We start from the raw sequence: 23,564 nt of genomic DNA on the forward strand, positions 1-23,564 counted from the left end.
TGCTGTTGCTGTTGGGGAAGGAGAAGGCGGGGAGGTCGGCGTTGGCGGGATGCGCCTGCGTGTTGGTGAAGAAGGGCTCGGAGGAGGTGGATGAAGGGAAGGGGCGGCGGGTGGTGGTGTTGCTATGGTTGGACTCGTTTGGAGAAGGGGCGGCGGTTGAGGAGGAGGAGGTGCTTGCCAGCCTAGACTTGCACATCAGTCACCGAGTGCGTGATCGCGAGACATGGCTACTGCATGTGGCCGATGGGCAAACGCACCTCTTGCCCGGACTGGGATACTCCCGCGGCCCCGACGGCACCCTCACATTCTCCCGCAGCGTGCTCTTCCGTCTGCTGCTGAAACTGGGCCGGTGCTCCAAACCCGCTGCCGGTCTCGTGGCGGAGGCTGGGAGGGAAGGCTTGCGGAAGGTGGCATCGGTGTCGGCATGGGCCGCTGTTCGCTGGAATTTGCGGCGGGTGCTATGCTCGGAGGCTGCATCATGGAGCGTGTCAACACATGCTCGAAGGGTGGTGGTAGTAGTGGTGGTGGTGGTGGTGGTGGGTGATGTGGTGTTGGGGAGAGACGTACGCTCGTCCACCGCATCATCCGGCATCGCGTTCCTCTCCCGGTCGAGGAATGACTGAGCCCGGACCCGAGGCTGGTACCGCGTTGCGATGTCCATGTCTCACTTTCACACACCCCTCTTCCACCACTCCGCCAGATATGCTAATTGGTTACGGTGCTGAATTGAGGAAAGAGCCACCCGGGGCATATTTCACCATCTCCCCTCCATCACGACCGGTCGTTAATTCAATGGCGAGGCCGCACTTCCCACACGTTCCTCCCTTGCCGTCACTGCTTTCTCGGCGGAGATGTACCCTTCAATGGGGGCAGGAACGATGCCGAACGGTGGGCTGGGGACGGATGTTGTGTGGGGAGAACGTTGGAAAATCGTGGCGTTCGGTCACGGACACTCACACGTCTCGCTCTTGCCCTCCAGATCCTCCCAGGGTCGTTCGTTGCAGTCTTGATGTAGAGCACAGACCGGCAACAAGAGTGCCGCCGTGAGCACGTTCACCTCCTCGCCTCGTGCCCTCCCTTGCCCCTTCACTTTCGGAAGCCGGCAAGTTTCTCTCTCAGTCTTGTTGTCGCCGGACGGAACAGCGGGCCAGCGATCAATGTCTCACTCACACGCACACACACACACACACTGACAGATGGGAGACGAGGAAGAAGGAGTATTATTGTTATTGGGGAAGCTGTCTTCTCCTTCGCAAACGCACGGAACAGGAAGGATTCACCGCATTCGTTCGTTGCAGCGACCCTTCCAACTCTGTCCAATCCAATCCCACGCTCTCCCGGCCATCACCCCTGCACCTGCATCCGCATCTGCATCTGTGACGGAGACTGCTTAAGCTTCCCGTCTGCCCGCCGCCAGCCATGATGCTCCCGCTGTTTCACAAGCGCAACGGGAAGGAGCCGCATTGCATATCGTTCATCGAATAATGAATGTGTTCAATATCGAATACTGCTATCCATCCATCTCAACCAGTGCTTAACCACATCCCACTCCCCCTCGGTGATGATCAAACCATGCCACGTGACCCCCTCATCGCCCTCGTCGGCAAACCCTCCTCCGGCAAATCCACCACCCTCAACAGCCTCACCGACACCACCGCCAAAGTAGGTGCGCCCATTCCTCCATCATCCACCCCCCCACACCCCCTCCGAAACATACTCACCACGGTGCACGTGTGTGTGTTATAGGCAACTTCCCCTTCACCACCATCGACCCCAACCGCGCCATCGGCTACCTGCACATCCCCTGCGCCTGCTCCCGCCCCGCCCTCCCCTCCAACCAACCCCCAGCACCCGGCGAGCCACCCCCGCTCCAAAAACGATGTAGACCCAACCACGGCGCCTGCATGTCAGGCACGCGATCCGTCCCCATAGAATTGCTCGACGTCGCCGGTCTGGTCCCCGGCGCGCATCAAGGGAAAGGCTTGGGTAACAAATTCCTCGACGACCTGCGTCACGCCGACGCGCTCATCCACGTCGTCGACGTGAGCGGGACGACCGACGCCGAAGGCAAAGCGACACGAGGGTACGACCCGAGCGTCGACATCGTCTGGTTGCGCTCCGAGATCGTCAGCTGGGTCCTCAGAAACCTGATGACCAAATGGGGCGGGGTGAAAAGACGCCACATCGCCGTCAAAGCCAGCGCCGTCGAAACACTCCAGGGCCAGTTCAGCGGGTACGGGGCGACAAAAGCCATTGTGATCCGCACGCTCGACCGCGTGAACACCAAACTCCCCCTCCAAGAATGGGACGACGCGATGGTGGAGCGGGTGGTGAACGCCTTCGTCGACACCAAATTCCCCACCGTCCTCGCCCTCAACAAAATCGACCACCCGGACGCCGACAAGAACGTCGCCAAGATCGCGCGCATGGAGAAGGCGGCGGCGGACCGCCTCGTCCTCTGCTCCGCCATCAGCGAAGTCTTCCTGCGCCGCCTCGCGAAGCAGGGATACATCCGGTATCAACCCGGCGGCGAATTCGTGGAGACGCGGGAGGATTTGGTGGCGGCGGGGGAGAGGGATGGGGGCGGGTTGAAGGAGTTGGACGACAAGTTGCGCACGCGCATCGAGAATTTGAGGGATCTGGTGCTCTTCCGCTTTGGCTCGACGGGGGTGAATCAGGTGCTCTCGCGCGCCGCGGAGATGTTGGGCTTGGTCCCCGTGTTCCCCGTCCGGAATATCGCCACGTTTGGGTCTGGGGAGGCGGGCACGGGGGCGGAGAGTCGCGCGGCCGTCTTTCGCGATTGCGTGTTGGTGAGGAAGGGGAGTACGGTCGGGGATGTGTATCGCAAGGTCATGGGGGATGCGCCGTTGGCGTTTGTGGAGACGGTGGGCGGGGTGCGGGTGGGGGAGGAGGATGAGGTGGGGGTTGGGAGGAATGATGTAAGCCTTTCTTCTCTCTTTTCCTTGCCACGCTTTCGTGTTGGGTGGGGAAGGGGGGTCCAGAAGTGTTTTGTGCTGACCCGGTGTGTGATGCGTGCAGATCTTGTCGTTCAAGGTTGGACGGGCGTAGCGCGAGAATGATGAACAACGACTGCGACGAGGATAGTTGCGATGCGCTTGTCCTGCGTGCGTGTGTGCGTGCGCGCGTGCAGGCAGTCCGGTCACGACGTGCATACCCATGATCTGCGGAGGAACAGACGAGCAGTCCCTCCGCGGGTGACAGCGAGACGGGAGAGCCTGCTCGTTAGCTCGTAGGGCATGCCCTTCGTGTGGTCCCGAACAACCACCAGTCGCGGAAGAGAGAAGCTAAAGCAAGCAAATAAACCCTGCCAAAACCCTCTCGAGCCGTCCAAACACACGAATGTCCCAAACCGCAATTGACGGTTGCCGTAGCGGGGATAAAGCTGAAGCAAGCGGTAAAATCGGCTGTGAACGAGTGACAAGTTTTCTTGATCCTATCTGAATGAGCGTGACTCAACTACGACTGACGTCTTCTGCTAACACAAGCTCTGATGTTTGAATGAGTGACTGAGCTTCTTTCGCCTCTCCACACGGAAACATAGTAAGAACGCAGCACAAAACGACAACGCATAAGCAATCTTGATTTTCTCAGCGGCCCTCTCCATACCATACGTGCACGCCAGATGGTGAAATTGCCATGAAATTGTAGCGGATGGTCGTCGGACACCATGCGCAGGAGTGACGCTGGGACGTTCAGATCCGGTGCGGGTTGTGATGACGCTCTAAGCTGGACGGCGATCCCGGGAGGCAACCGTAGCAGGGCATCGTGCGTGACAGCGGTCCGAGGTCTGGTATGTGTCGCGAAGGTTGGCGCAGCGTCTCAACGTCGGCGATAGCTGTCGTTGAGACCCTTGCCGCAATTCTGCAGGAGGCACGCCACCTTCCATCGCCGCTCGCTTGTGTGGCGTTCCTATGTCGGCAAACCATACCCTTTCTTCTTTCGCATTACTTTTCGCATAAGAGCACTGCAGCGACTGATCAGAACTGAGATCGTGCGCAATACGCATATCCATCTCCCCTCATCAAGTGCCCCTCAATCAGTCGTACCCTCCCGTCCCACCCATTTGGCTGGCAAACGCCGTACTCACGCTCCTAGCGTCTTCGTCGCCGTTGCCAAGCGCAGACCGATTGACCGTGTGCCTGCCCGCCCCAATTGGTCCTAATTGCTGCGGCGCTTGACCTTCCACATACCTCCGCAGCTTGTCGCTCTGACTGAGACTAGCCTGCTTGTTCAGATCGTTGATTGACAGACCTGCCAGACTCACCCCGCCCTGTCCCACAACACCATTGGCGGCGGACGTAGCGTCAGTCAGCTCAGACGCAGCAACGCTCTCGCCTGCAACGCTCGCCGGAGCATGCTTTTGCGCTCCACCAGCGTGAGGGGTGCCGGGTCCAGGTGGTGCGAGACCATTGCGCTGCATAGCCGGTAATGTCGGCCACGTATCTTGGAAGCCCTGGAAGACGGGCGGGTACTGGCCGGTGGGAAGTGCAGCACCACCGCCGAGTGCGCTCGATTGCACACTTGAGACATCATCCGGAATATACCCCACCACGCTGCCTGCATCAGCACCAGGAGCACCTCTGCCTGCAGGCGGCCCGCCAGCGCCGTTAACTCTCGGCCCCGTCGCCATCTGGCTCGCCTGCTGCCACGCCATCTGGTACCGTTGCGGTCCGCGGTAAGACATCTTTGGCTTGCCGAACTGCAGCAGGCTAGTCTGTAAATTGCTCAGCGGACCTTCCACCAAGCAATTGCGCTCTTTAAAGTGCAGGAGCAGGTAATGCCATAGCGGATGCTTGGCCAGGACTTTCGGGTTGCCCAGAATAACAAGCCCATACTTCGCACGCGTGAGTGCGACGTTCAACCGTCTTGGATCGGACAAGAAGCCTATGCCTTGATGGTCGTTCGAGCGCACGCAGGAAAGCACGATGAAGTCCTTCTCACGTCCTTGAAAAGCATCGACGCTTGCCACTTCGACCTCTTTGTAGATCTCCTTGCGGAAGGTGCCGGTTTGCTGCATACTCTGCACCACGTAGCTTCTCTGGCCCTCGTACGGCGTTATAATACCGATGCTTTCCGGCTTCACGCCCGCCTTGAAGAAGCGCGTAACTATCTTCTCCACGTTTGAAGCTTCGGTTCTGTTCAAGTAACTGGTTCCGGAAGCAGAGATCTCCTCGTTGCCTAGGTTACTCCAGAACATCATCGGCGCGTCTGCGACGGGCCAGGGGAAGTCAACATTACGGAGAAGGCGCTCTTGCATGGTGATGCCGTTCTGCAGGCTGCCTTCGTAGAACATGTTGGATGGGAACTCGGAGAGGCAAGGGTGCATGCGATATTGGACTTGCAGACGGATGGGCGCACAGCCGAGGATGACCAGGCGCTCAAACAAGCTCTGGTTAAGACCAGCTTTGGCGGCTTTCTTGTTCATGATGACGGGGCCCAGCTGCTGGTGGTCGCCTACGAGAACAACTTGCTTGCAGCCCAGGACAAGCGGGATCATGCACTCCGGCTCTGCAGATTGCGTGCTCTCGTCGATCAGGACCGTGCGAAATTTGAACTTCGCAAGCCGTGGGTCACCGGCGCCAACGCAGGTGCAGCAGATGACATCCGCGTTGCTCAGAATCTCACGCTCAGCGGCGCGAGTCAAAGTTTTAAACTTCTTCTCGTCCTGCGAAGAAAGCTCGCCGAGCTCGGCTTTGAGCTGCTGAAGTTTGTTGAGCTCGACGTTGGTATCGTTCATTTGGACCTGTCGGTGCAGGCTGAGGAAGGAGACAGGGCTGTCGACATCTTCGCGCGACTTCGCCGTCACGCGTACACATTTCAAGCCGGTTTTGTGGATACGCTCACAGAGCTGGTCGACTGCGACGTTGGAAGGCGCGCAAACGAGGACTTGACCGCCATTGATCTTGCTCAAATGGTAGATGACCGTGGCGGATGTGACTGTCTTGCCGGTACCAGGCGGACCTTGAATCAAGCTTAGCGGTTTCGTCAACACAGATTTCACAGCATTGATCTGACTGCCATTGAGATCTGGAAGGTTGGGCACGCTGAACTTGCGCGGCATGTTGACCTTCATGGGCGCGGCTGCGACCTCGTGGCCGAGCAGACGGTGAAAGATATAGCCACTCACACTCATCTCGTCGATGGCGAAAGTCTTCATGGCGTGCTGCATGCGGTCGAAGGAGGTGGCCTTCCAGACGTAATCGGCTGTGAAGTTGTGCGTGCATTCTGTAGGTACCGATTTGTGATCGCCGCGCGATCGCAGCTCAATGGTAACCTCGTCGGAGACATTGTTCGGTATTTTTATAACATAGCCGACACCTTCCCAATGCGCGCGAAGCTCGCCGATGTAGCGGATGCGCATTTCATCGCCGACGGCCAATTTAACGTCACCAAGCTCAAGCTTAGGCAGTACGAATGAAGCGAGGTGCTTGTTGTTCAAGCCGAAGTCCCACCGTACGATAAGGTTGTCTTGCGACTGCGCCTCCTTCAGTTTCTTATCGTAGTCCGCTTCGATCTTGACCAATGGGCCGAAGACGTTCTGATACTGGTAGGCATCGTCGTAGCGTAGCAACACCGGCGCAGGCTCATCGTCCATTCCGGCATTCTTCTCCAGATCCTGAATGGTTGCGTTGGTGTTCTCTTTCCACATCTCCTCCAGCTTCGCAATGACCTGCGGCATGAGATGTCTCGCACGCATTTGCTCCTGGTCGGTTGGCGTGGTTACAAGCCAGGGCAAGAACGAGCGATCCTCGATCAGCGGTTGCCACTTGGAGGTATCCCAGTTCATGTCCTTGCTGCTCGGCATGGCAGCGCAAGGTTGCCGGCATAGCAACACGACCACCGTGTCGCTCTTGGCCGGGATGAAACCAAGCAAAAATACATTCTTCGTGCCGCAGTTGTAGCATTCCAGCGTTGTATCTCCGAGTGGTGAGGAAGGATGGAGCTGGACTTCCTTATGCCGCGCGCGGACAAGGTGGTTGACAATGTGACTGCTACTCGTGTTCCCGCGAGCAGAGCAGAACCACTTGGAGCACGTCAAGCACTTTACCACCGAGCCCGGGTTGTGTATGCCGCAGTATGCGCACGCGTGAGGCGGAAGCTCAACTTCTTCCTCTGCTGGCTGCTGTCCCGCTCGCCCATTCGCACCGTTCACCGCGTGACTTGCCAGTGACTCCAGGTCATCGTCATCGTATACATCTGTCTCATCATCGTCGCCAACCCGTCTCCGACGCGGGCCACCGTTCAGATTCCCGCGGCCATATTCGCCGTCCAGCGCACTCTCGCCGGCATCGAGCGTGGAGATGTCGTCGCCTTCGTTGATAGCGGAAGCGGAGTCCCCGACGAGATGGTTGGCCACATGCGTAAAGGCGCCTGCCATGCGTCCTCTCCTCGCTGGGTGATGGTGGTCGAAGGTGGTATTTGCGCTAAGGTATAGCGTGTGCGGCGGGGGTTGAGCCGCCTTCGACTCCTCCTCTACCTCTCCTGCTGCTTACCCAACCCGCCCAGTCGTGTGATCGCAGCCAATACACCTTCTCGTCAATGGTATGGCTGTCTGACTGTGTTGGCGATCGCGAGAGCAGCCAGCCTCTTGCGGCGGTTATGGTTGCTGCAAGAAGGCGCGACAGTGTGCATATCGATGTGGCGCAAACGGCAGGGATCTTGTGGCGCACGGACGTGTGGGGAAGAGGCGTGAAATAAACGAACATTCACTTCGATGATCTCGTGCCTTCCTTTCCCTCTCGTATAGACATGATCTTTACGATGCAACGATGATACGACGACAGGCAAGACAGAGGCGCGATTGTATGTACAACCAAGAAAGCGCCATACAAGATGTAGTCATGTGCTAACAGAACCATAATCAGACCTCTACCGCCGCGCACTAACACTTCGCGATGCCGAGATAGCAGAAAAGCGTGCGAGACTGAAAGCCTCCCTCGCCACCGGCAAACCGCTCGATCCCAAGATCGCCAATGACAAGAGGTTACGGCAAGACTACAAATACGACGAGTCCCGCGCCGATCGAACCACGGAAGAAGAGCTCGAACTAGACGACGAGTATGCTCACCTCTCCGGCGTCGTCGATCCCAGAGTGCTCGTCACCACATCACGGGATCCCAGCAGTCGACTCGGCAGCTTCGCAAAGGAGATACGATTACTGCTACCCACCGCGATCCGGCTCAATAGAGGCAATCTTGTCTTGCCAAACCTTGTCTCAAGCGCAAAGAGCAGCGGTCTTAGTGACGTTATCCTACTCCATGAGCATCGAGGTACTCCAACCGCAATGACCATCTCACATCTCCCACATGGTCCGACAGCATCCTTCTCCCTTCACAACGTGGTGCTTCGCGCCGACATTCCCAACTCCGCTCGCGGCACCGTATCCGAATCATACCCGCATTTAATCTTTGAGAACTTCACCACCGCACTCGGGAAGCGTGTTGTCAAGATCCTGCAGCACCTCTTCCCACCACGAGAAGGTGGGACAAAGCTGGGTAGTCGGGTGGTGACGTTCAAGAACATCGAGGATTCCATTGAAGTGCGGCATCATGTCTTTGTGAAGACGGGCTATCAGAGCGTGGAGCTGGCGGAGGTTGGTCCGCGGATGACGATGCGCTTGTTTGAGATCAGGCAAGGGACGGCGGAGAATAAGGAGGGTGATGTGGAATGGGCGCTGACGCAGTATACCCGGACGAGCAAGAAGAAGGATTACCTCTGAGTTGCGCAGAACGAGTGAATGTTGCGCATCGTGGTAGCATTCGTTTCTTAAAGAATGTTCAAGATGGACATGACTAGGCGAAACGTTGGAGCGGCCGGCGAGCAGGATTACGTGCGGCATTCGAGTCCGTGCCGAGCAAGATCTGCTTCACGCTTCGTCCACGTGGCCTGGTAAAGGCGCTATTTAGGCACTCCCCGTCCGCCGCAAAGCTTCCGTGTAGAGGACGGGGTTCTACACCTAACGTGGGCAATCCGCAGTTCTGCGGTGGGAGACGGCCCCGCATGGACGGTTCAGCGTGAAGCACCTGTGTAGTGAGGGTGATTCTGGCTCGAGGCTCGAGCTCCATCGCAGTTTGATCCGAAAGCCTCCCAAGGATTGGCGCAAGAAGCTCCTGCGGGCTTACTGTTATCTCATCATGCTCAACGTCACCACTGAGGAAGTCATGACATGCTGCTGGAGATGATGAATGAGCGGTTGGGCCAGGATGAAGAAGATCCTGATTCTGCCACGACGGCCGAAGTGTTTCGGGCACTCGGCAGGTTCAAAGCTTCGGGCAGGGAGGTTGTTCGGATCGAGGAGCACGTAAGTGAGGCGGATTTCTAGGCTTTCCGAGCTTACTTGCTGATCTGACGTGGGGTGAAGTGGCGCCAGCGGAGCTCAGGCTATGAAGGGCAATGAGGTCGCCAACATGCCGAGGTGTGCTTTGCGACTTCGAGAGCTGGCTCGTCTCCGTTCTTGGTATAACATGGCTCAAATGTGCGGTCACTCTCGGCTGCAGAGTAACATGATTATCCACATCGACCCTATCGACAGCAAACATGCCTGGTGGAAGACCGCTTTACAACAGTAAACGTTCTCCGAACAGTAATTGGCGAATGAGCTGAGAAGCCAACGGCAACATCTTGACTGTTTCTGGTAGTGAGGTGCGCCACGCGGTGACGCTCAAACTTCGGACCGTCGCATCTCCCTCCCGCCACCATGGGAGTTGACGGGCTCGGACCGATTGGGAACACTGCAACAATGAATGACAAGTACTATATTCGACAAGTGGCAAGCGCCCTAAAGTGCGGATTGTTCGCCACTCGAGAGCGAACGGAGAGTATCATCGGAGTTTTGCCGAGCAACCGCACGCTTCTTGGTACCTGCAGAGGGACAGGATTGTGCATACGCAGCACGCTTCCGGACCGGTTCGAATAGGACGGTATCAACCCGCGTATGTACAACTGCAAGATCAGCGCCCGTGGCTGCACCTTCAAACAGCGGGCTTTCAACATGGCGCTTAGTGGTCTCTCAGCCAATCAGAGCGCTCCGGTTTCGCGCTTCGCCGTCAGGGAGCATACACGTTGTAGCAACAGGTCAAGGTCGCAAACCAGCTTGTGATGGCGCTAGACGCCTATTCGCACTGTCATCGGATCAGGACTACTGCGTTACGTTTGTACAACATGCACCATACCTCCCATCATCGTCCGTTCGTTGTCAACTCGGCATATGCTACGTCCACTTCCTACAATTTCTCTTTGGTTTGTTTGTTTGATATCTTGGGGATACTTGAACTTTGATCACTTTTGTTACAAGAATGCATCCTTCAAGCGTTCTGGCTCCGGTGCTCCTTGTCCTACTCAGCGTGTCTGCCTTGCAAAACAGAACATCGAGAACTTCCATCGGCCAAGTAGCGGTCGCTGATCTGCCTTTACTTCCCAGCCCGATGTTATTAGCCTCTAAATCTTCACAACGTCAGCAAGCAAGCATCCGCGATTTTTCAGAGTCCGTCAACCAGTCCGCACCGGCGCTTCTCAGTTTCGTATCGCCATCACCACAGAGTAGTCATTCGGGATCAACAAGCACGCAGACGTTCATCAAGGAGCTCACACTTGCATTAGCCCCAAGTCCACCAAACAACACATCTTCGGAAAGCGTCAGCGCTGGTGTGCCCAATTATCCAACGAATCGCACGGTCTCCGGAGGACTGTCTAATGGTACGTGGGCATCGGCATCATCGTGCAACCTTGAGTCGCTGTTGTATACACAGCATTATCGCTACACAACGACGTCGTACTACAACTATACCAGCACGTTCTGGAATGTTAGCACAAGTTATCCGGCCAACATTTCTACATTCACGCTATGTGATCGTTACCCTCGCGCATCTGGATCACCAAGCTATGTTACCCAGACATTCCACTCGACGAAATCAGTGCCCACTATTACAGCAGTGTGGAGCGCAGCGAAACCGCCGGCGCCTTCGTGCCGTATCGACTCTGCTGGTTGCTCGATGCTATGGTCTTCGTACAAAAGCTACTCAAGCGCATACGGACCAGTTAGCGGCATCGATGGATCTGCTCCAGCCTGCCCATCTCCAGTTGTAGGCCACAGCACCACGTTAATATCTGCCAACAGCACAGGCTGCGCTGCTGGCGACCCATCCCAATGGCATTGGCCAGATCACCCTGTATGCACGGTAAGTTGGCAGCAAAGATCGGCCTGGTCCACCCCAGCTGACTGGGTGATGTCGCAGTTCGAGGGAGGTCCCGTAAGGCTAATGTATTTCCCCGTCACAACGGCAGGCAATGCGGTGTGCGGCAACAATTACACCACGGTCAATGCCAGCACTTCGGTACCGAGCACAGTCGTGGCGGAAGGTACCACATTTACTGACGGCACGGCATACATCTCCTTTGCGAGTCTGGCTGCCAAAGACCGTTGCGGCACTTACACAGGTACACCGTTGTCTAATGTTATCATTCCCTTGCGCTCCGCCGAGGTCAGCACCGTATGTGGTGAGTACGGAATGCTGGAGTACGGACCGTTGCCAACTCAGATCAACTTCGCGCATCTGAACCCACCGATTCCGCTTTCGGTGTACTCTTGTCAGCAGAGGTGCGACTACGGATTCTACCAATGGGCTACCTCATTCTGCCCGACCATATGGGATGATTACGCTCCAGCACTTGCCTACCCTACGGCTGTCACAAACGTGCAAACAGAATGGAAATCATGCTGGTTCGACGCTCTGACGCTGTACGGCGACATTCTTTTCGATCCGCCCGTGGCTCTGACTCCAGCGACCGCCGAAGCGTTACCCACCGTTCCCGCAAGCAGTAGTCCGACGACACCAGCGAGCAATGCACATCAGACAGCCAGAAGCGGTCCAGTAATGACTCCAGCGGCCTCTGATTCGCAAAGTACCAACGTTCCTACTCCAGTTAGCTCAGATGATCCCGTAATGGATGGTACAGCCGCCAGAAGCACGCACGACCATACATCGATCGGTGCAAGCAGTAGTGGTGCGAGGTCAGGCGAAACAGCAAGCACCAATCTAGCAGAGGGCGCTGTGTCGGGCAACGACCCGGCAACGCCGACAACGCCCAAGCGTGCTTCGCTCACGGCTTCGTCTCAGAGCAGCGAAGCTATTGTGGTAACAAGCTCGATCGCGTTGAATGCTGTGACCATACTATCTGAGGCACAGCACGCAGGCGTTGCGATTGACGCAAGCGCTGATGCCAAAGCCCAAGGGACCTCCAGTATAAACTCTACTCCAGGCACTGAAGCAGTTCCAGCAGACAAGCCTGTCAATGCGGAAACGCGCGCCTCAACCGAGCTGCCAAACGTGAATGCAGTTGGTATTCTTTCTGCAGCACTCGATCCAACATTATCACAATCAAGCCCGGGTGGAGGAAACACAGTTACGAGTATTGGCTCCTCGGACCAGACGGTCAAGCTTGGGGGCTCAACATCTGTCGCTGTTAGCGCAAAGGGCTCACAGACTGTAGACTCCAGTAGGCAATCCGTGTTTGCAGTGCCGGTGGCCGGCAACGCTGTTATTACGGGAGGATGGTTGAGCATAGCAACGCAGGAGCCCCCGGCCGCCACAACAATCATTGTGGCTGCAAATAGTGCCGACCACAACGCCCTTGGGATTGCAAGCGACGATGTAACGTCTTCCATGGGCACTGGCAGTAACAGTCCGCTTACAGCATCCAGTATTCAGCCGACAACTCCTATTATCTTGTCACAAGCTCTAGTGATATCGAAGGCTGGTAATGATTATTTTGTCGCTGTCACTACGCTGATCCCGGGTCAAGCGGTCACAGTGGCTGGCGTTGCCGTATCGCAGCCTTCGGTTGGCGACGTCCTTGTCGTGGGAAGCTCTACGTTTAATATGGTTGGGACTGGACATACTCAGCCGGTCACTCAGGTTACCCTGACACTTGCTTCTAACATGTTAACAGGATATGGTCCAGGTGGCCAACCCGGGGTTGTCATCGTGAGCGGTCAGACCGTCAGTGTAGGTGGCTCTGCATTCGTCCTTGGCGAAGCCACCCTGACAGAAGGATCCAATAGGCTGTTCATCCAGGACAGCAGCCACAGCACGACTCTCGCTGGAGGCGGCTATGCTCCATTTTCTTCGACTACGCACGTCCTAGCTTCGGTTGGGCCAGCGTCATCTGATGACAGCAGCAGCACAACTGATCAGACCAGCACTGCCATGGCAACGATCGACGCCGGCATCTCGTCGCTCGCGTGGGCAAGCAGGACGTTGCCTGCAACCATAGCGCAGCCAAGCACGACCGCTGCCGGCAAACCTGCAACGACATCAGAGAAGTCGAGCGCACCTCTGCGTCGGAACTGTTCCCTACTGTGGCTGAACGCAGGTGCCCTACTTCTGGTGTTAGCTTTTGCATAGCTTAGTCCCTAGTGGTACAGTGTATAAGCTTTCTGGTGTTCTGTTGACCATATGCTGTGATGTGATCCCCGATGAACTCAGCTAGTATAATAACTCCGGAGGTTGCACTCCTTTCTACACATCAAGGTAGCGTCGGGTACGCCTGAGCATTACTTGCCTTGTGAATGTTGAGGTCGAGTGGCACGTCGAGCTCGCGCAGTCGCTGAGACAAGACTGTTCCACCTTAGCGATCATGACCTCTAACCGGCACATGTAACCGCTATGAAGGCTCCGTTCCCTAGCGATTCATGCGACCTCATCGCTACTACCCTTCTAATCATCGTCAACGACACCCCCAGTAGTTTGGCCGTCGTCACCAGCCGCGTCCTCGTGGAAGAGGTTGGCCTCAAAATCTGGTCGCAAGTTCTGCTCCCTGAGCAGCCAGGCCCTGGTACTGCGCTCGAACTCTGCAGACACATCGCTTCCTTGTTCAAAAAGGCATGTCATGGAGTCAGTCTCCTCATTCCAGTGCCACACACATTCTAAATAGACACGTTTCAGTGCAAGGATTGCGGGGATGGCCGTAAGCACTGCCGGGACATCGTTGACAGCCATGTCTCTTAACTCCAGATACTTCAGTGTATCCGCGTGACTATTGAGGAAGGCGATGAATGCCTTGGGTTCGACATTAGTGGATAGGTTGAGTTGGGCAAGCCCGGACCAATACGGGCCACCACCGAGAACATTGAAAATATGATGTAGCGGAGCAATCGTGCCAGTGCGGTCCGCGGACACAGTAGTGGCATCATTGAAGGTGAGATCCAAACGTTTAAGATTCCTCGCAAACAGAAGTTGGTCTTTTGTTTCCAGCGCTGCAGTGCCGTCGCTGACAAGCTCACTGTCGGCTGCATGAGGTCGTACTAGTCTTAGCTTGGTCAAATGAAGAAATGCCGCATCGATTATGTGTAGCGTCGCTCGCGGATCCGGCACAAGACTATCGCTTAGGATCTGTCTATAGGCTCGCTTGTGGGTGATATGCATTTCGAGCTCGGTGATATGGTGAGTACCCGAGAATTGCCCTCGATATCCGATCGCTTGAAGCAGGCAGAGAGCAGCTCCACCATGCTTGTAGTCGGACTCAGGTGTGTCAATCAGACTGTCGTGTGCAGCGTGGGTGAACATCCAATCGTCAGGCCCCACGAGCGTCTCCCGTCGTAACGTTTTCCAGACGGGCCAAAGGTTCGTCCTCCCTTCGAAGGGAACAGCGCACTTTAGCGCTGCCTGCTCCACGTTAGGTAGCAGAGCAAAAGCGGCTTGGAACACTCTGCTCTCTGTAGCATGACGCCAACTCTGCTGCTCTTGGTGCAGAGCTTGGTATGCCGTCCAGCCTGCTGCGAGGTCGTCGTCAGTAAAATTATGGCGTGGAAGGTTGTTGTACCTTTCAAGCGGATCGTGAACTCCAATGCGGTCATCGGGACTGAGCCCAACGTCTATGCACCACTCGCGATAGCCGGGTCGGTAGTCGATATGTGGGAGCCATTGATCGTAAGACCAGGAAGGTATTACATCTGAGAATAATGTAACCTTCTTTACGTACTTAGCCAACGGGCTGGCCACGAGATGAACGAGATGGACAAGGTGTCGCTGAAAGAAGCCAAGGTAGAGGTGTTTGAAGACAAGAGGCGTAGCCAGGTTACTTAGCGGCTTGTTGACCAGTCTGAGCGCCTTGAGTCCACCAAAGTCGCAGACGCTGATAATTTGTTCGATAAGCTCTACCGGGAGCTGAGTTAGCGATGCCATAGAAACCGTGGAGCGCTAGTTTGCTCAATGCTGTCCGCTAAAGGTGAGGGTACATGTAGTGATCGAGGCTGCCAACTGTGGCTAGGTTGGTGGAGTTGACGGCGCGCTATTCCCTATCAGGCAACTTGCGCCAGCCTTCTGGTTGGTCGAGGAGTTCATACATGTACTCCGCACTCCTCCCTTCTACTCCCCATTGATCTTGCCAACATCTTCGCTACATACTGTTAATTGACTGAGTATGTCTTATCCTCAGACACGGCTTGGTGGTGGAGGTAATGTCCTCGAAACCGCGGTTCTGATTCCTGCTAACTGCTACGTCCAGCCTTCAATCACGGTCCATCTTCGTCTTCGGAAGCAGAATACGATCGCTTGCGGGATCTGGCGCGGAAGGAGCAAGGCCAACATCAACACTTTGCGGCCAAGGCAAGTGAAGCTTACAACGCGGGGGATGGTGCCGGTGCGCATCAATTCAGTGAGCTGTCTAAGCAGCATGCAGCGCAAGCCGATGCATACAACAAGCAGGCTTCCGAGTTCATATTCCGCGAAAACAATGCAGTTGGAAAAGTAGCGTCGGACACGATTGACTTGCACGGGCAGTTTGTGGAAGAAGCGGAGGAGATCCTGGAACAGCGAATCCGCTACGCTCAGCAAACCGGGCAGACTCACCTTCATGTCATTGTCGGCAAGGGCAACCATAGCCCGGGTCACATTCAAAAGATCAAGCCTCGCGTCGAGAAGGTATGTCAGGAGCTAGGCTTACAGTACAACACTGAGCACAACGAAGGCCGCATTTACGTGCAATTGCAGCCTGGCGCTGGACATGGACAACCTCAGATGTCGCACTACGACTACCAGCAACATCAACAACCGCAGCATCCGAACTACGGCCAGCCGCATTATCAGACGGCCTACCCAATGGGTGGTAACCCGTCATACAGCTATGCACAAGCTGCAGGCGGACGGTACCCCGGCGCGCAGCAGCAACAGCAGATGCAGTACGGCGCGTCCAATGCATATGCCGGTCAACCTCAGCAGCAAATGCAGATGCAAGGTCCGCCGGGGCAGCAACAAGACGACGGTATCAAATGCTGTGGGATCAAGATATGCGTGGTTATGTAGATCCAAGTGTCGCCGCATTGCCTGTATCATTGGCATCGCATCTCATGATAATCGACTTGCCTCCGCATGGTTCCAGCCGACAGCCTACCCTCTGATTGCGCCCGCCGACCGGGCAGGATGCCAACGCAATCGTTGCCAAGAAAGTCCAGGAAAGCCCCTGGAGCTGGCAACATCGTAGAAGTGACACGAAGCGGGAGTAACCAATCCTAGGAGGAAGCGAATTCTACATTAGCTTGCATAATAGCCCTGAAGTTTGCTAGCGTCGTGGAGAAGCCTGACACAGCGAGGCTTCGTTCTGAGTCGCATCAGGATGCCGAGCCCTGGATTTCAAGTTGGATAAGTGCTTGCTGTAAGGACAGACGGTCTGTGATAGGGCCGCCCAACTCATTGGCTGCGTCTCTTGTGATGAAGCCTGTAGACTTCTTTCAAGCGCCTCTGAAACCGACGTTGCACACTATAGAGATCCTTGGAAAGCTTCGGTGCTACGGGCTTCGGACACCTAAACCGTTCCGAGACAGAGTCGTTCAAGCGGAGCACAAGAGAAGATTCAATATTAACTTGAAAGACATTATTTACAATTAGCAGTGCACCCTCCCTATCTGAATTATTGAAAAGGAAGGCATCAACAGACGATCGTCACTACCGGCAGACAGTCGTCGCTCCTTCCTCGCAGACAGCTTCGGCAATGCCGGCCATTGCTCGCACGGCACACAGTCGTCTCATGAATCACAGCCGCCACGTGAAGGCAAGCTGAAGCTGGTTATTGCTAAACATCAGGAAAAGATTCGCAACGCATATGCACGCCCGCCACACAATGCAAGTCAAGAAGACGTCTCGTGAGGAGAGGACGCCATCACACCTTGCGAAAGCCGTCGCCAACCACCCTCCGCCACACCCACAGCATGCGTTGCGTCACCCGAACACAGTGGGTAATTGCTTTGGTAAAACAGTAGACATAATGAATTGAAGAGTATGTGCACTGCGTGAAACTCGGTTCCAGCAGGCGACGAACCAGTCGGCGCCAAAGGACTGCTTGTCCCACACGAATTGAAGCAAGGGTGTCATGCACATGTGAGCCTGCCAGACTGCCGTCGCTGTTGGTGCCGCTGGCGCACATTCGTAGGCGCTGGTAATGATGTGAAAAAAAGTTATGTTCGAGTCGGCGGCGTGCTGCGTTAATGTGGTGATGGTGTGGCGCGGCCGGCCTGCATGGTGCCGCACTCCCCTTCGCCGGCGGCGCTGACTACGAGTAGGAGAAGACAAAGGTCGCAGTGCCCGAAGACATCGAGACCTGTGTGGAATGTCAGCATAGAATAATTGGTGGCTGTCGCTTTTGAGCGCTTGACTTACCGTGCAACCAGTCGTCGAACTGCAAGTCTGGTAATTCTCACCGCCGCAGTACTGGCCGTTGGAATACCTGCATTTGCCTGCTAAGTTGTCGCCAACCACCTCCACGGTAAAGTTCAACAACTCAGACGTTGTAGGTAGATTCTGGAAGATCGAAAGCCAGGCGTTTCCGCCGGTATAACCAACGCCAAGGTTGAGAGGTGCCCAATTGCCGGTTGGGTTGGCAGAGGAGCCCCATTGGCAAGCATCCGCAACTGGAACTCCATACGGGTTGACGTAGTACTGTGCCGATGTGAATCCGCCTTCCCAGGTGTAGTAGTTGCTTGCGTCCGGGCAGGTAAGGTTGCTGACTGAGTTGGGCTGAGTGTTGACCGGCACCGTCTCGCCCTCGGTACCTGGGTAATCAGTGCGGCAGACTGCGACATTGCTGGACAGAGTATTATTGATCAACACGGTAACTTCGGAGGCACCAGTCATGCAAAGGTTGCCGGTCAAGCTGGGGTTGGTAAGGTGGAGCTTGCCGCCAGAGCACAGCAGGCCGCCTACAGACTGGCCGGTCTTGCCCTGAGTACTCGGCCACTGCGACTTCTGATAGCCGGCAGGGCACGCGTATGAACAGAACATACCTTCCTGGCAGCAGTTCGTTCCGCTCGGGCAAGTGTTCTTGTCCTGAGTCATGATGTCGCTGTAGCCACCGTTGTTGCTACCTGGTGATTGGATGCCGGTCCAACCACCGAGTCCGATCCAGTCGACAGATACAGCTCCATACTGCGATGGGAAGGTCGAGCAGCTGAGTTGACCGTCAGGGAAGGGCGTGTTTACGCCACTCGTGCTAGCACTGTTGGAATTCGAACCACTGCCGCTGCTGCTGGTGCTGGAAGAGCTCGACCCCGGTGCGGAGTACGCCGGAGCGCTGGAGGATGTGGCGGGTGCCGCGTACGTAGTGCTTGAAGTGGTTGGCGCCGCTGCTGACGACGGCGGTGCCTGGTAGACTGAGCTTGAAGATGATGATGAAGACGGTGCCACGTAGACTGGCGTCGAGCTGCTTGAAGAGCTGCTCGAGCTCGTCGTAGGCGCAACGTATACCGATGAGCTGGTTGTTGACGGCGGCGGCGTGTACGCAGCAACGGATGATGAGGCCGATGACGAAGCGGAAGAGACGGCGCCGTCTTGCGCGAAGACTAAAGTGCCATTGCGCACACCCTCTTCGACCTCCTGCTCCGAGATGGCGTGCCCATTAAGCACGTACGCGACCTCGGTGGGACCAGGAACAACAATAACGTCCGCGGTGTTATCTGGGTGGAATTGGCGCTCCTCCAGATGTGCGTGCTGGTGGCTGTGTCCATGGGGCTGCGCGGCGGCCACGACTACCGCCGCAGAAAGCAATGATGTCGCTATCCTCATTGCTCAACAAAGGCTGTCCGAATCCGGTCGACGTTGAAAGTAGGTGTTAGCTCGGAAGGAAGGTGCGGTGAACGGTTCCTTTGCGTAACACTGAAGCCACGATAAGAATATGCGCGGTCTGGCGTTTCGCGTCTATCCAGCAAGGTTGGTGATACGGCGGCCAGATGAGCTCAAGCGTCACCGTCAAGAAATGGACCCCGTGCTAGACGGCGCAATGCAAGCGTTGCTGTATGCTGTCTCGTGACTGCGCTGACGGTCAAAATGGTGCGTCGATGTGCGTCTAGATCTTCGTTGCAGCAGTGGCTGGAAGGTGTATGTGCAGAAGTGCAAGTAAGGAATGTGGGCTTTGTCTGTCGCGTGTGGTGCTGGTTGATTCCGAAAGGAGTGAATAGGAGCGCGATAGAAGCGTCTCCGGGTGGAATTGCTTTGGGGTCTGCGTCGCAGGTGGTAATGCTGCTAGGTGTCTGGCATTCACAGCATAGGTGGTGTTGTTTCGCAACGCATGAGGCCGGGAATGGGAGATGCGAGCAACAAGAGGGAGCAGAACGTAATTTCGGCTAAGGCGCCAATGGATGGCCGGGATAGGCCTGGATGGACACCCTCCCATGCACTGGCCACATCGTGAAATTGTCCGATCTCAAGTCACCAGAATGACTTTCTTCACACTTGCCTATTGTCTCTATTGTCCAAGCAATGCTGCAAGATGAAGCACGGCGTCAACGGAATTGATACAGCCTTCCACAGCCAGTACCCTCAAGAAGCGCCAAGCATCACGCATCGGATACGGCTGCATGAAAGCAGTTTCACGACGCGCAGCGTGTCGTCGCCGTTCGTGCTAAGCATCATACCGTTTCAACTCAGAATTAGGAGAAGTACAATGAGAGCCATGTGTGCCTTTTACCCGCCGTAAGCTCGGCACTCGCTGCGCCAAGCTTCTCCTGATGATGCGAAGGCTGGCTAATAAATGTGCCATGCCTCTTTACGATATCGCGTGGTGATGCTGATGTGATTGAGGAGAGTGAAGCCAAAGTTAGGACGCGCACGTCAACGGCGCGCAGCTGATCCCTGCGATGCTCGGTCGTACCTGCAGTAGCGTTGTCGAGGCATTGGTAGTTTTAGGAAGGGGCCGACAAATGCCTGCCGAGACTGCTGCATTCCTATTAATGGTGGGAAACAAACATCTGTTTGCGAAACACGAGCATGTCCAATGATCTCATCGCACACATTCGCTGAACGTCTTATCGCATGCTGTCATCGATCGAAATACCACGATGCGCTGCACGGTGTAATTTCGCGCGGTAAGCTTGAGCCATCCGCTGTGGAGATGGCGCACGAGCAGCAATTCACGACATAGCGCGCGGCAAGATATATGCACAGTACTAAACACTACTATGGAATCTCGCGCTCAACATCCGAACACCGCTGTATACTGCGATATCACTGTCTGTCCATGTGTTGCACATTTACTACGAGCGTTGTTGCAATAGAAGCATGCATTCCACTCCCTTCTCGCGCATCCGATACGGGCTCTCCGGTGCTGCCGAGGTAGCCTCTTGGCCCCGAACCAGTCGTGTAAAGTCTGACATAGCACGGCTCAGTAAGGCCAGCGCCGTAGATATTTCCATAAAGCACCACAGCTTCGCGAGTACTCACAATACTTCCAGGCGCCAACGTTCTTCTGCAGTTATCCTTTACTGCTTGGGCACACGCTTGTCCTAGCAATTCCAGCATACGTCGCGTACGCCAATCAGCGGAAGTGGAGGTACAAATGTGATGGAATATAGAACGCCATTGCTGTCACGTTGTGCGCGTAGTTCTGATGGATACGCGTCGCTGTCAAGCGCTGCCTGTCACTCCACGGCGTTTCGTGATGAAGCAAAGCGCCGTTTGTCATCAGGCCAATGGTTTAATGAATCAGCAAGCTGGCAGGCCATTATAGGATTACACAGCGCCACTTCCGTATGTATGACTGAACGTAATGGAAACAGCCAGGAGGCATTAATCAGCCCGCCAGCAGATACATCATCACAGTGCGCTCGAATGCCACGCTCCACTGCTGCGTTACCATATGTTGCACGTTCTACTCCAGACTCCAGCCTCTTCGAGGCAGAGAAAACCGATGAAAAGGTCAATCACGATGGTAGATGTTTGTGGGTTTCCAAAGATTCCCTGCCGATCCGAACACCAACAGGAGCGGTCAGTTAAATAGTTTTCAACTAGCAAAAACGCAATCTCGGACGAATCCTCATTGATATGCGTAATGCCCGTGCTATTGTTGTTCATTAGTATGCTATGATGAAGTGTAGGACATGATATGGACACATACCACCCGGATAAAGAGGGAAGCAGGTCAGGCTGCGAACCTGGAGAGATAGAAAATTGAGGGGATGTGAGCTGACTAAGACTTGGTGCCTAAGGGGTGACGACAGCGCTCGCGAGAGACATTCCCCCACACCTAATGGAAGCGTGCGCCTGTCGCATGAATTAACGGCCGTTTACATCGGAAGAAGCATGATCGTAAGACGGTAACAAGAGGTCACCAAACTTCGAGCAGGAGAAAAGATGGGCAGCATGGCAGAGGTTCCCATTGGTATGGAGCCTACTACATCCCACGACCACGCCAACGCTAACATATATACGCAGTCCTCGATGGAGGCACCGGCTTTCTCAAAGCCGGGTACGCTGGCCAGGTCAGTGGCAACAGCAACCACCGAGCACAAAAGCTTACTGATTCCCGGCCGTACAGAACTTTCCAGACCACCAATACCCTTCTATAGTCGGCCGGCCCATACTACGAACCGAAGAGCAAGCCTACAGCGATATCAAGCTCAAAGATATTATGTGCGGTGATGAAGCCGCAGCCGCACGATCAATGCTGCAAATCACGTACCCAATGGAGAACGGCATAGTGAAACGATGGGACGATATGCAACAACTCTGGGATTACACTTTCTTCGAGAAGATGCATCTAGACCCCACAGGACGCAAGATCTTACTCACAGAACCACCGATGAACCCTCTGAAGAACCGGGAACAAATGTGCGAAGTCATGTTCGAGCGGTATAACTTCGGTGGCGTATACGTTGCTATTCAAGCAGTGCTGGCACTGTACGCGCAAGGGCTGAGCTCGGGCGTGGTTGTGGACTCGGGGGATGGTGTCACGCATATCGTGCCCGTTTACGAGAGTACAGTGCTCAACCATCTGACCCGCCGTTTGGATGTCGCTGGACGAGATGTAACGCGCAATCTCATTTCGCTTCTCCTACGAAGAGGGTACGCGCTCAATCGAACAGCGGATTTCGAGACAGTGCGCGCAATAAAGGAGAAGCTCTGCTACGTCTCCTACGACCTCGCATTAGATCAGAAGCTCAGTGAAGAAACGACAGTACTGGTAGAAAGCTACACCCTCCCAGACGGCCGCGTAATCCGCGTAGGCAGCGAACGCTTCGAGGCACCCGAATGTCTCTTCCAACCCCACCTCGTCGATGTCGAACAACCAGGCATTGCCGAATTCCTGTTCAACACGATTCAATCTGCGGACGTCGACATCCGATCCTCGCTCTACCGCGCCATTGTGCTTTCGGGCGGAAGCAGCATGTATCCTGGCCTACCGTCTCGGATGGAGAAGGAGATCAAGCAGTTGTGGCTCACGAAGGTGCTTGGTGGCAATCCGGAGCGGTTGAGTAAGTTCAAAGTTAGGATAGAGGATCCCCCGCGGAGACGGCACATGGTGTTTTTGGGCGGCGCGGTGTTAGCGAATATTATGGCGGATAAGGAGAATATGTGGGTTAGTAAGCAGGAGTGGATGGAGCAGGGTTCGAGGGCGTTGGAAAAGTTGGGTGCGAGGTAACGATGAAGAAATGCATCCTGGGCGAGGGCGAAGCAAAGGCCCTTCAACGGGTGAGTCTATGCTTCAGCCGTTGCACCGTAAAGGCTTTGGTTCAGCGCGACCATACTGCGCAGAGTTCGGCGTGGACGGGTAGCGAAGACTTCACCGCTCCAAGACAGCCATCCATTGCGCTCAGTGCGTCCGAGTCAGCCATGGCACGAGGGTGGTAGTTTGGGAGCACATATGAAACTACCACGGCCATGTGCAGAAAGTGCAATGAGGAGCAGGCATAGCAATTGAGACGGAGCGATATAAAAAGCTTGGGTCAGTTGTACATCGGCTTTCGCTAGTAGTCACAATCTATTGTCCCATGTCGCTCAATGCTACTGGTCCACTCGAAACTGTCTCGCCTAGTCGCCGTACATAGCACGACCTTCCTTCGAGTTGAGGAACTCATTCCTGCAATCACGTTAGCGTGAGCAGCCTAGTACTCCCACTGTTCTGCTTCTGTGTTTACCTCTCAATAGCCCACTGCATCGTCTCGTACGCGACCAAGAGGGGTATCGACCAGTACAAGATCTGGTTGCGCGTGCGGCGGAAAGTGTTGAAGACGGCCGCTGCTGAGGAGCCGGCGAAGGCGTTTTGTCGGTACATGGAGATGC

At 55.5% G+C, this 23,564-nt stretch overlaps 10 protein-coding genes across 10 annotated transcripts; 7 read left to right on the forward strand and 3 right to left on the reverse strand.

Annotated features, from left to right (window-relative positions):
* The first annotated feature begins 254 nt into the window (after positions 1-254).
* On the forward strand, positions 255-1,236 carry BAUCODRAFT_399230 (uncharacterized protein). The gene has a single exon (XM_007676042.1). It carries the CDS (start codon positions 544-546, stop codon positions 1,045-1,047), a length of 504 nt encoding a protein of 167 aa, XP_007674232.1. The 5' UTR covers positions 255-543; the 3' UTR covers positions 1,048-1,236.
* A 336-nt stretch (positions 1,237-1,572) lies between these two features.
* On the forward strand, positions 1,573-3,069 carry BAUCODRAFT_146288 (uncharacterized protein; the record flags this gene model as incomplete). The annotated part of the gene is made up of 3 exons (XM_007676043.1): positions 1,573-1,666; positions 1,747-2,939; positions 3,040-3,069. The coding sequence occupies 3 exons, from the start codon at positions 1,573-1,575 to the stop codon at positions 3,067-3,069; spliced, it is 1,317 nt and encodes a 438-aa protein (XP_007674233.1).
* Positions 3,070-3,618: 549 nt separating this feature from the next.
* On the reverse strand, positions 3,619-7,632 carry BAUCODRAFT_399389 (uncharacterized protein). The gene is made up of 2 exons (XM_007676044.1): positions 5,442-7,632; positions 3,619-5,390 (listed from the first exon to the last, which is right to left on the reverse strand). The coding sequence occupies exons 1-2, from the start codon at positions 7,397-7,399 to the stop codon at positions 4,058-4,060; spliced, it is 3,291 nt and encodes a 1,096-aa protein (XP_007674234.1). The 5' UTR covers positions 7,400-7,632; the 3' UTR covers positions 3,619-4,057.
* Positions 7,633-7,790: 158 nt separating this feature from the next.
* On the forward strand, positions 7,791-8,740 carry BAUCODRAFT_65326 (uncharacterized protein; the record flags this gene model as incomplete). The annotated part of the gene is made up of 2 exons (XM_007675551.1): positions 7,791-7,824; positions 7,887-8,740. The coding sequence occupies 2 exons, from the start codon at positions 7,791-7,793 to the stop codon at positions 8,738-8,740; spliced, it is 888 nt and encodes a 295-aa protein (XP_007673741.1).
* Positions 8,741-8,973: 233 nt separating this feature from the next.
* Positions 8,974-9,773, forward strand: BAUCODRAFT_399235 (uncharacterized protein). Its single transcript, XM_007676045.1, has 2 exons — positions 8,974-9,322; positions 9,383-9,773. Exons 1-2 carry the CDS (start codon positions 9,207-9,209, stop codon positions 9,588-9,590), a joined length of 324 nt encoding a protein of 107 aa, XP_007674235.1. The 5' UTR covers positions 8,974-9,206; the 3' UTR covers positions 9,591-9,773.
* A 3,807-nt stretch (positions 9,774-13,580) lies between these two features.
* On the reverse strand, positions 13,581-15,254 carry BAUCODRAFT_399494 (uncharacterized protein). The gene is made up of 2 exons (XM_007676046.1): positions 14,842-15,254; positions 13,581-14,794 (listed from the first exon to the last, which is right to left on the reverse strand). The coding sequence occupies exons 1-2, from the start codon at positions 14,873-14,875 to the stop codon at positions 13,737-13,739; spliced, it is 1,092 nt and encodes a 363-aa protein (XP_007674236.1). The 5' UTR covers positions 14,876-15,254; the 3' UTR covers positions 13,581-13,736.
* A 187-nt stretch (positions 15,255-15,441) lies between these two features.
* BAUCODRAFT_137521 (uncharacterized protein) lies at positions 15,442-16,596 on the forward strand (the record flags this gene model as incomplete). The annotated part of the gene is made up of 2 exons (XM_007676047.1): positions 15,442-15,475; positions 15,526-16,596. The coding sequence occupies 2 exons, from the start codon at positions 15,442-15,444 to the stop codon at positions 16,320-16,322; spliced, it is 831 nt and encodes a 276-aa protein (XP_007674237.1). The 3' UTR covers positions 16,323-16,596.
* Positions 16,597-17,565: 969 nt separating this feature from the next.
* On the reverse strand, positions 17,566-19,073 carry BAUCODRAFT_65876 (uncharacterized protein; the record flags this gene model as incomplete). The annotated part of the gene is made up of 3 exons (XM_007675586.1): positions 17,566-17,613; positions 17,673-18,653; positions 18,798-19,073. The coding sequence occupies 3 exons, from the start codon at positions 19,071-19,073 to the stop codon at positions 17,566-17,568; spliced, it is 1,305 nt and encodes a 434-aa protein (XP_007673776.1).
* Positions 19,074-20,600: 1,527 nt separating this feature from the next.
* Positions 20,601-21,343, forward strand: BAUCODRAFT_31647 (uncharacterized protein). The gene is made up of 2 exons (XM_007675432.1): positions 20,601-20,652; positions 20,727-21,343. The coding sequence occupies exon 2, from the start codon at positions 20,847-20,849 to the stop codon at positions 21,276-21,278; it is 432 nt and encodes a 143-aa protein (XP_007673622.1). The 5' UTR covers positions 20,601-20,652; positions 20,727-20,846; the 3' UTR covers positions 21,279-21,343.
* Positions 21,344-21,457: 114 nt separating this feature from the next.
* Positions 21,458-23,366, forward strand: BAUCODRAFT_399783 (uncharacterized protein). Its single transcript, XM_007676048.1, has 3 exons — positions 21,458-21,663; positions 21,717-21,763; positions 21,820-23,366. The coding sequence occupies exons 1-3, from the start codon at positions 21,636-21,638 to the stop codon at positions 22,921-22,923; spliced, it is 1,179 nt and encodes a 392-aa protein (XP_007674238.1). The 5' UTR covers positions 21,458-21,635; the 3' UTR covers positions 22,924-23,366.
* Positions 23,367-23,564: the final 198 nt, after the last annotated feature.

This window comes from Baudoinia panamericana, assembly GCF_000338955.1.
Source record: "Baudoinia panamericana UAMH 10762 unplaced genomic scaffold BAUCOscaffold_3, whole genome shotgun sequence".
In the NCBI taxonomy this organism is placed as follows: Eukaryota; Fungi; Ascomycota; class Dothideomycetes; order Mycosphaerellales; family Teratosphaeriaceae; genus Baudoinia; species Baudoinia panamericana.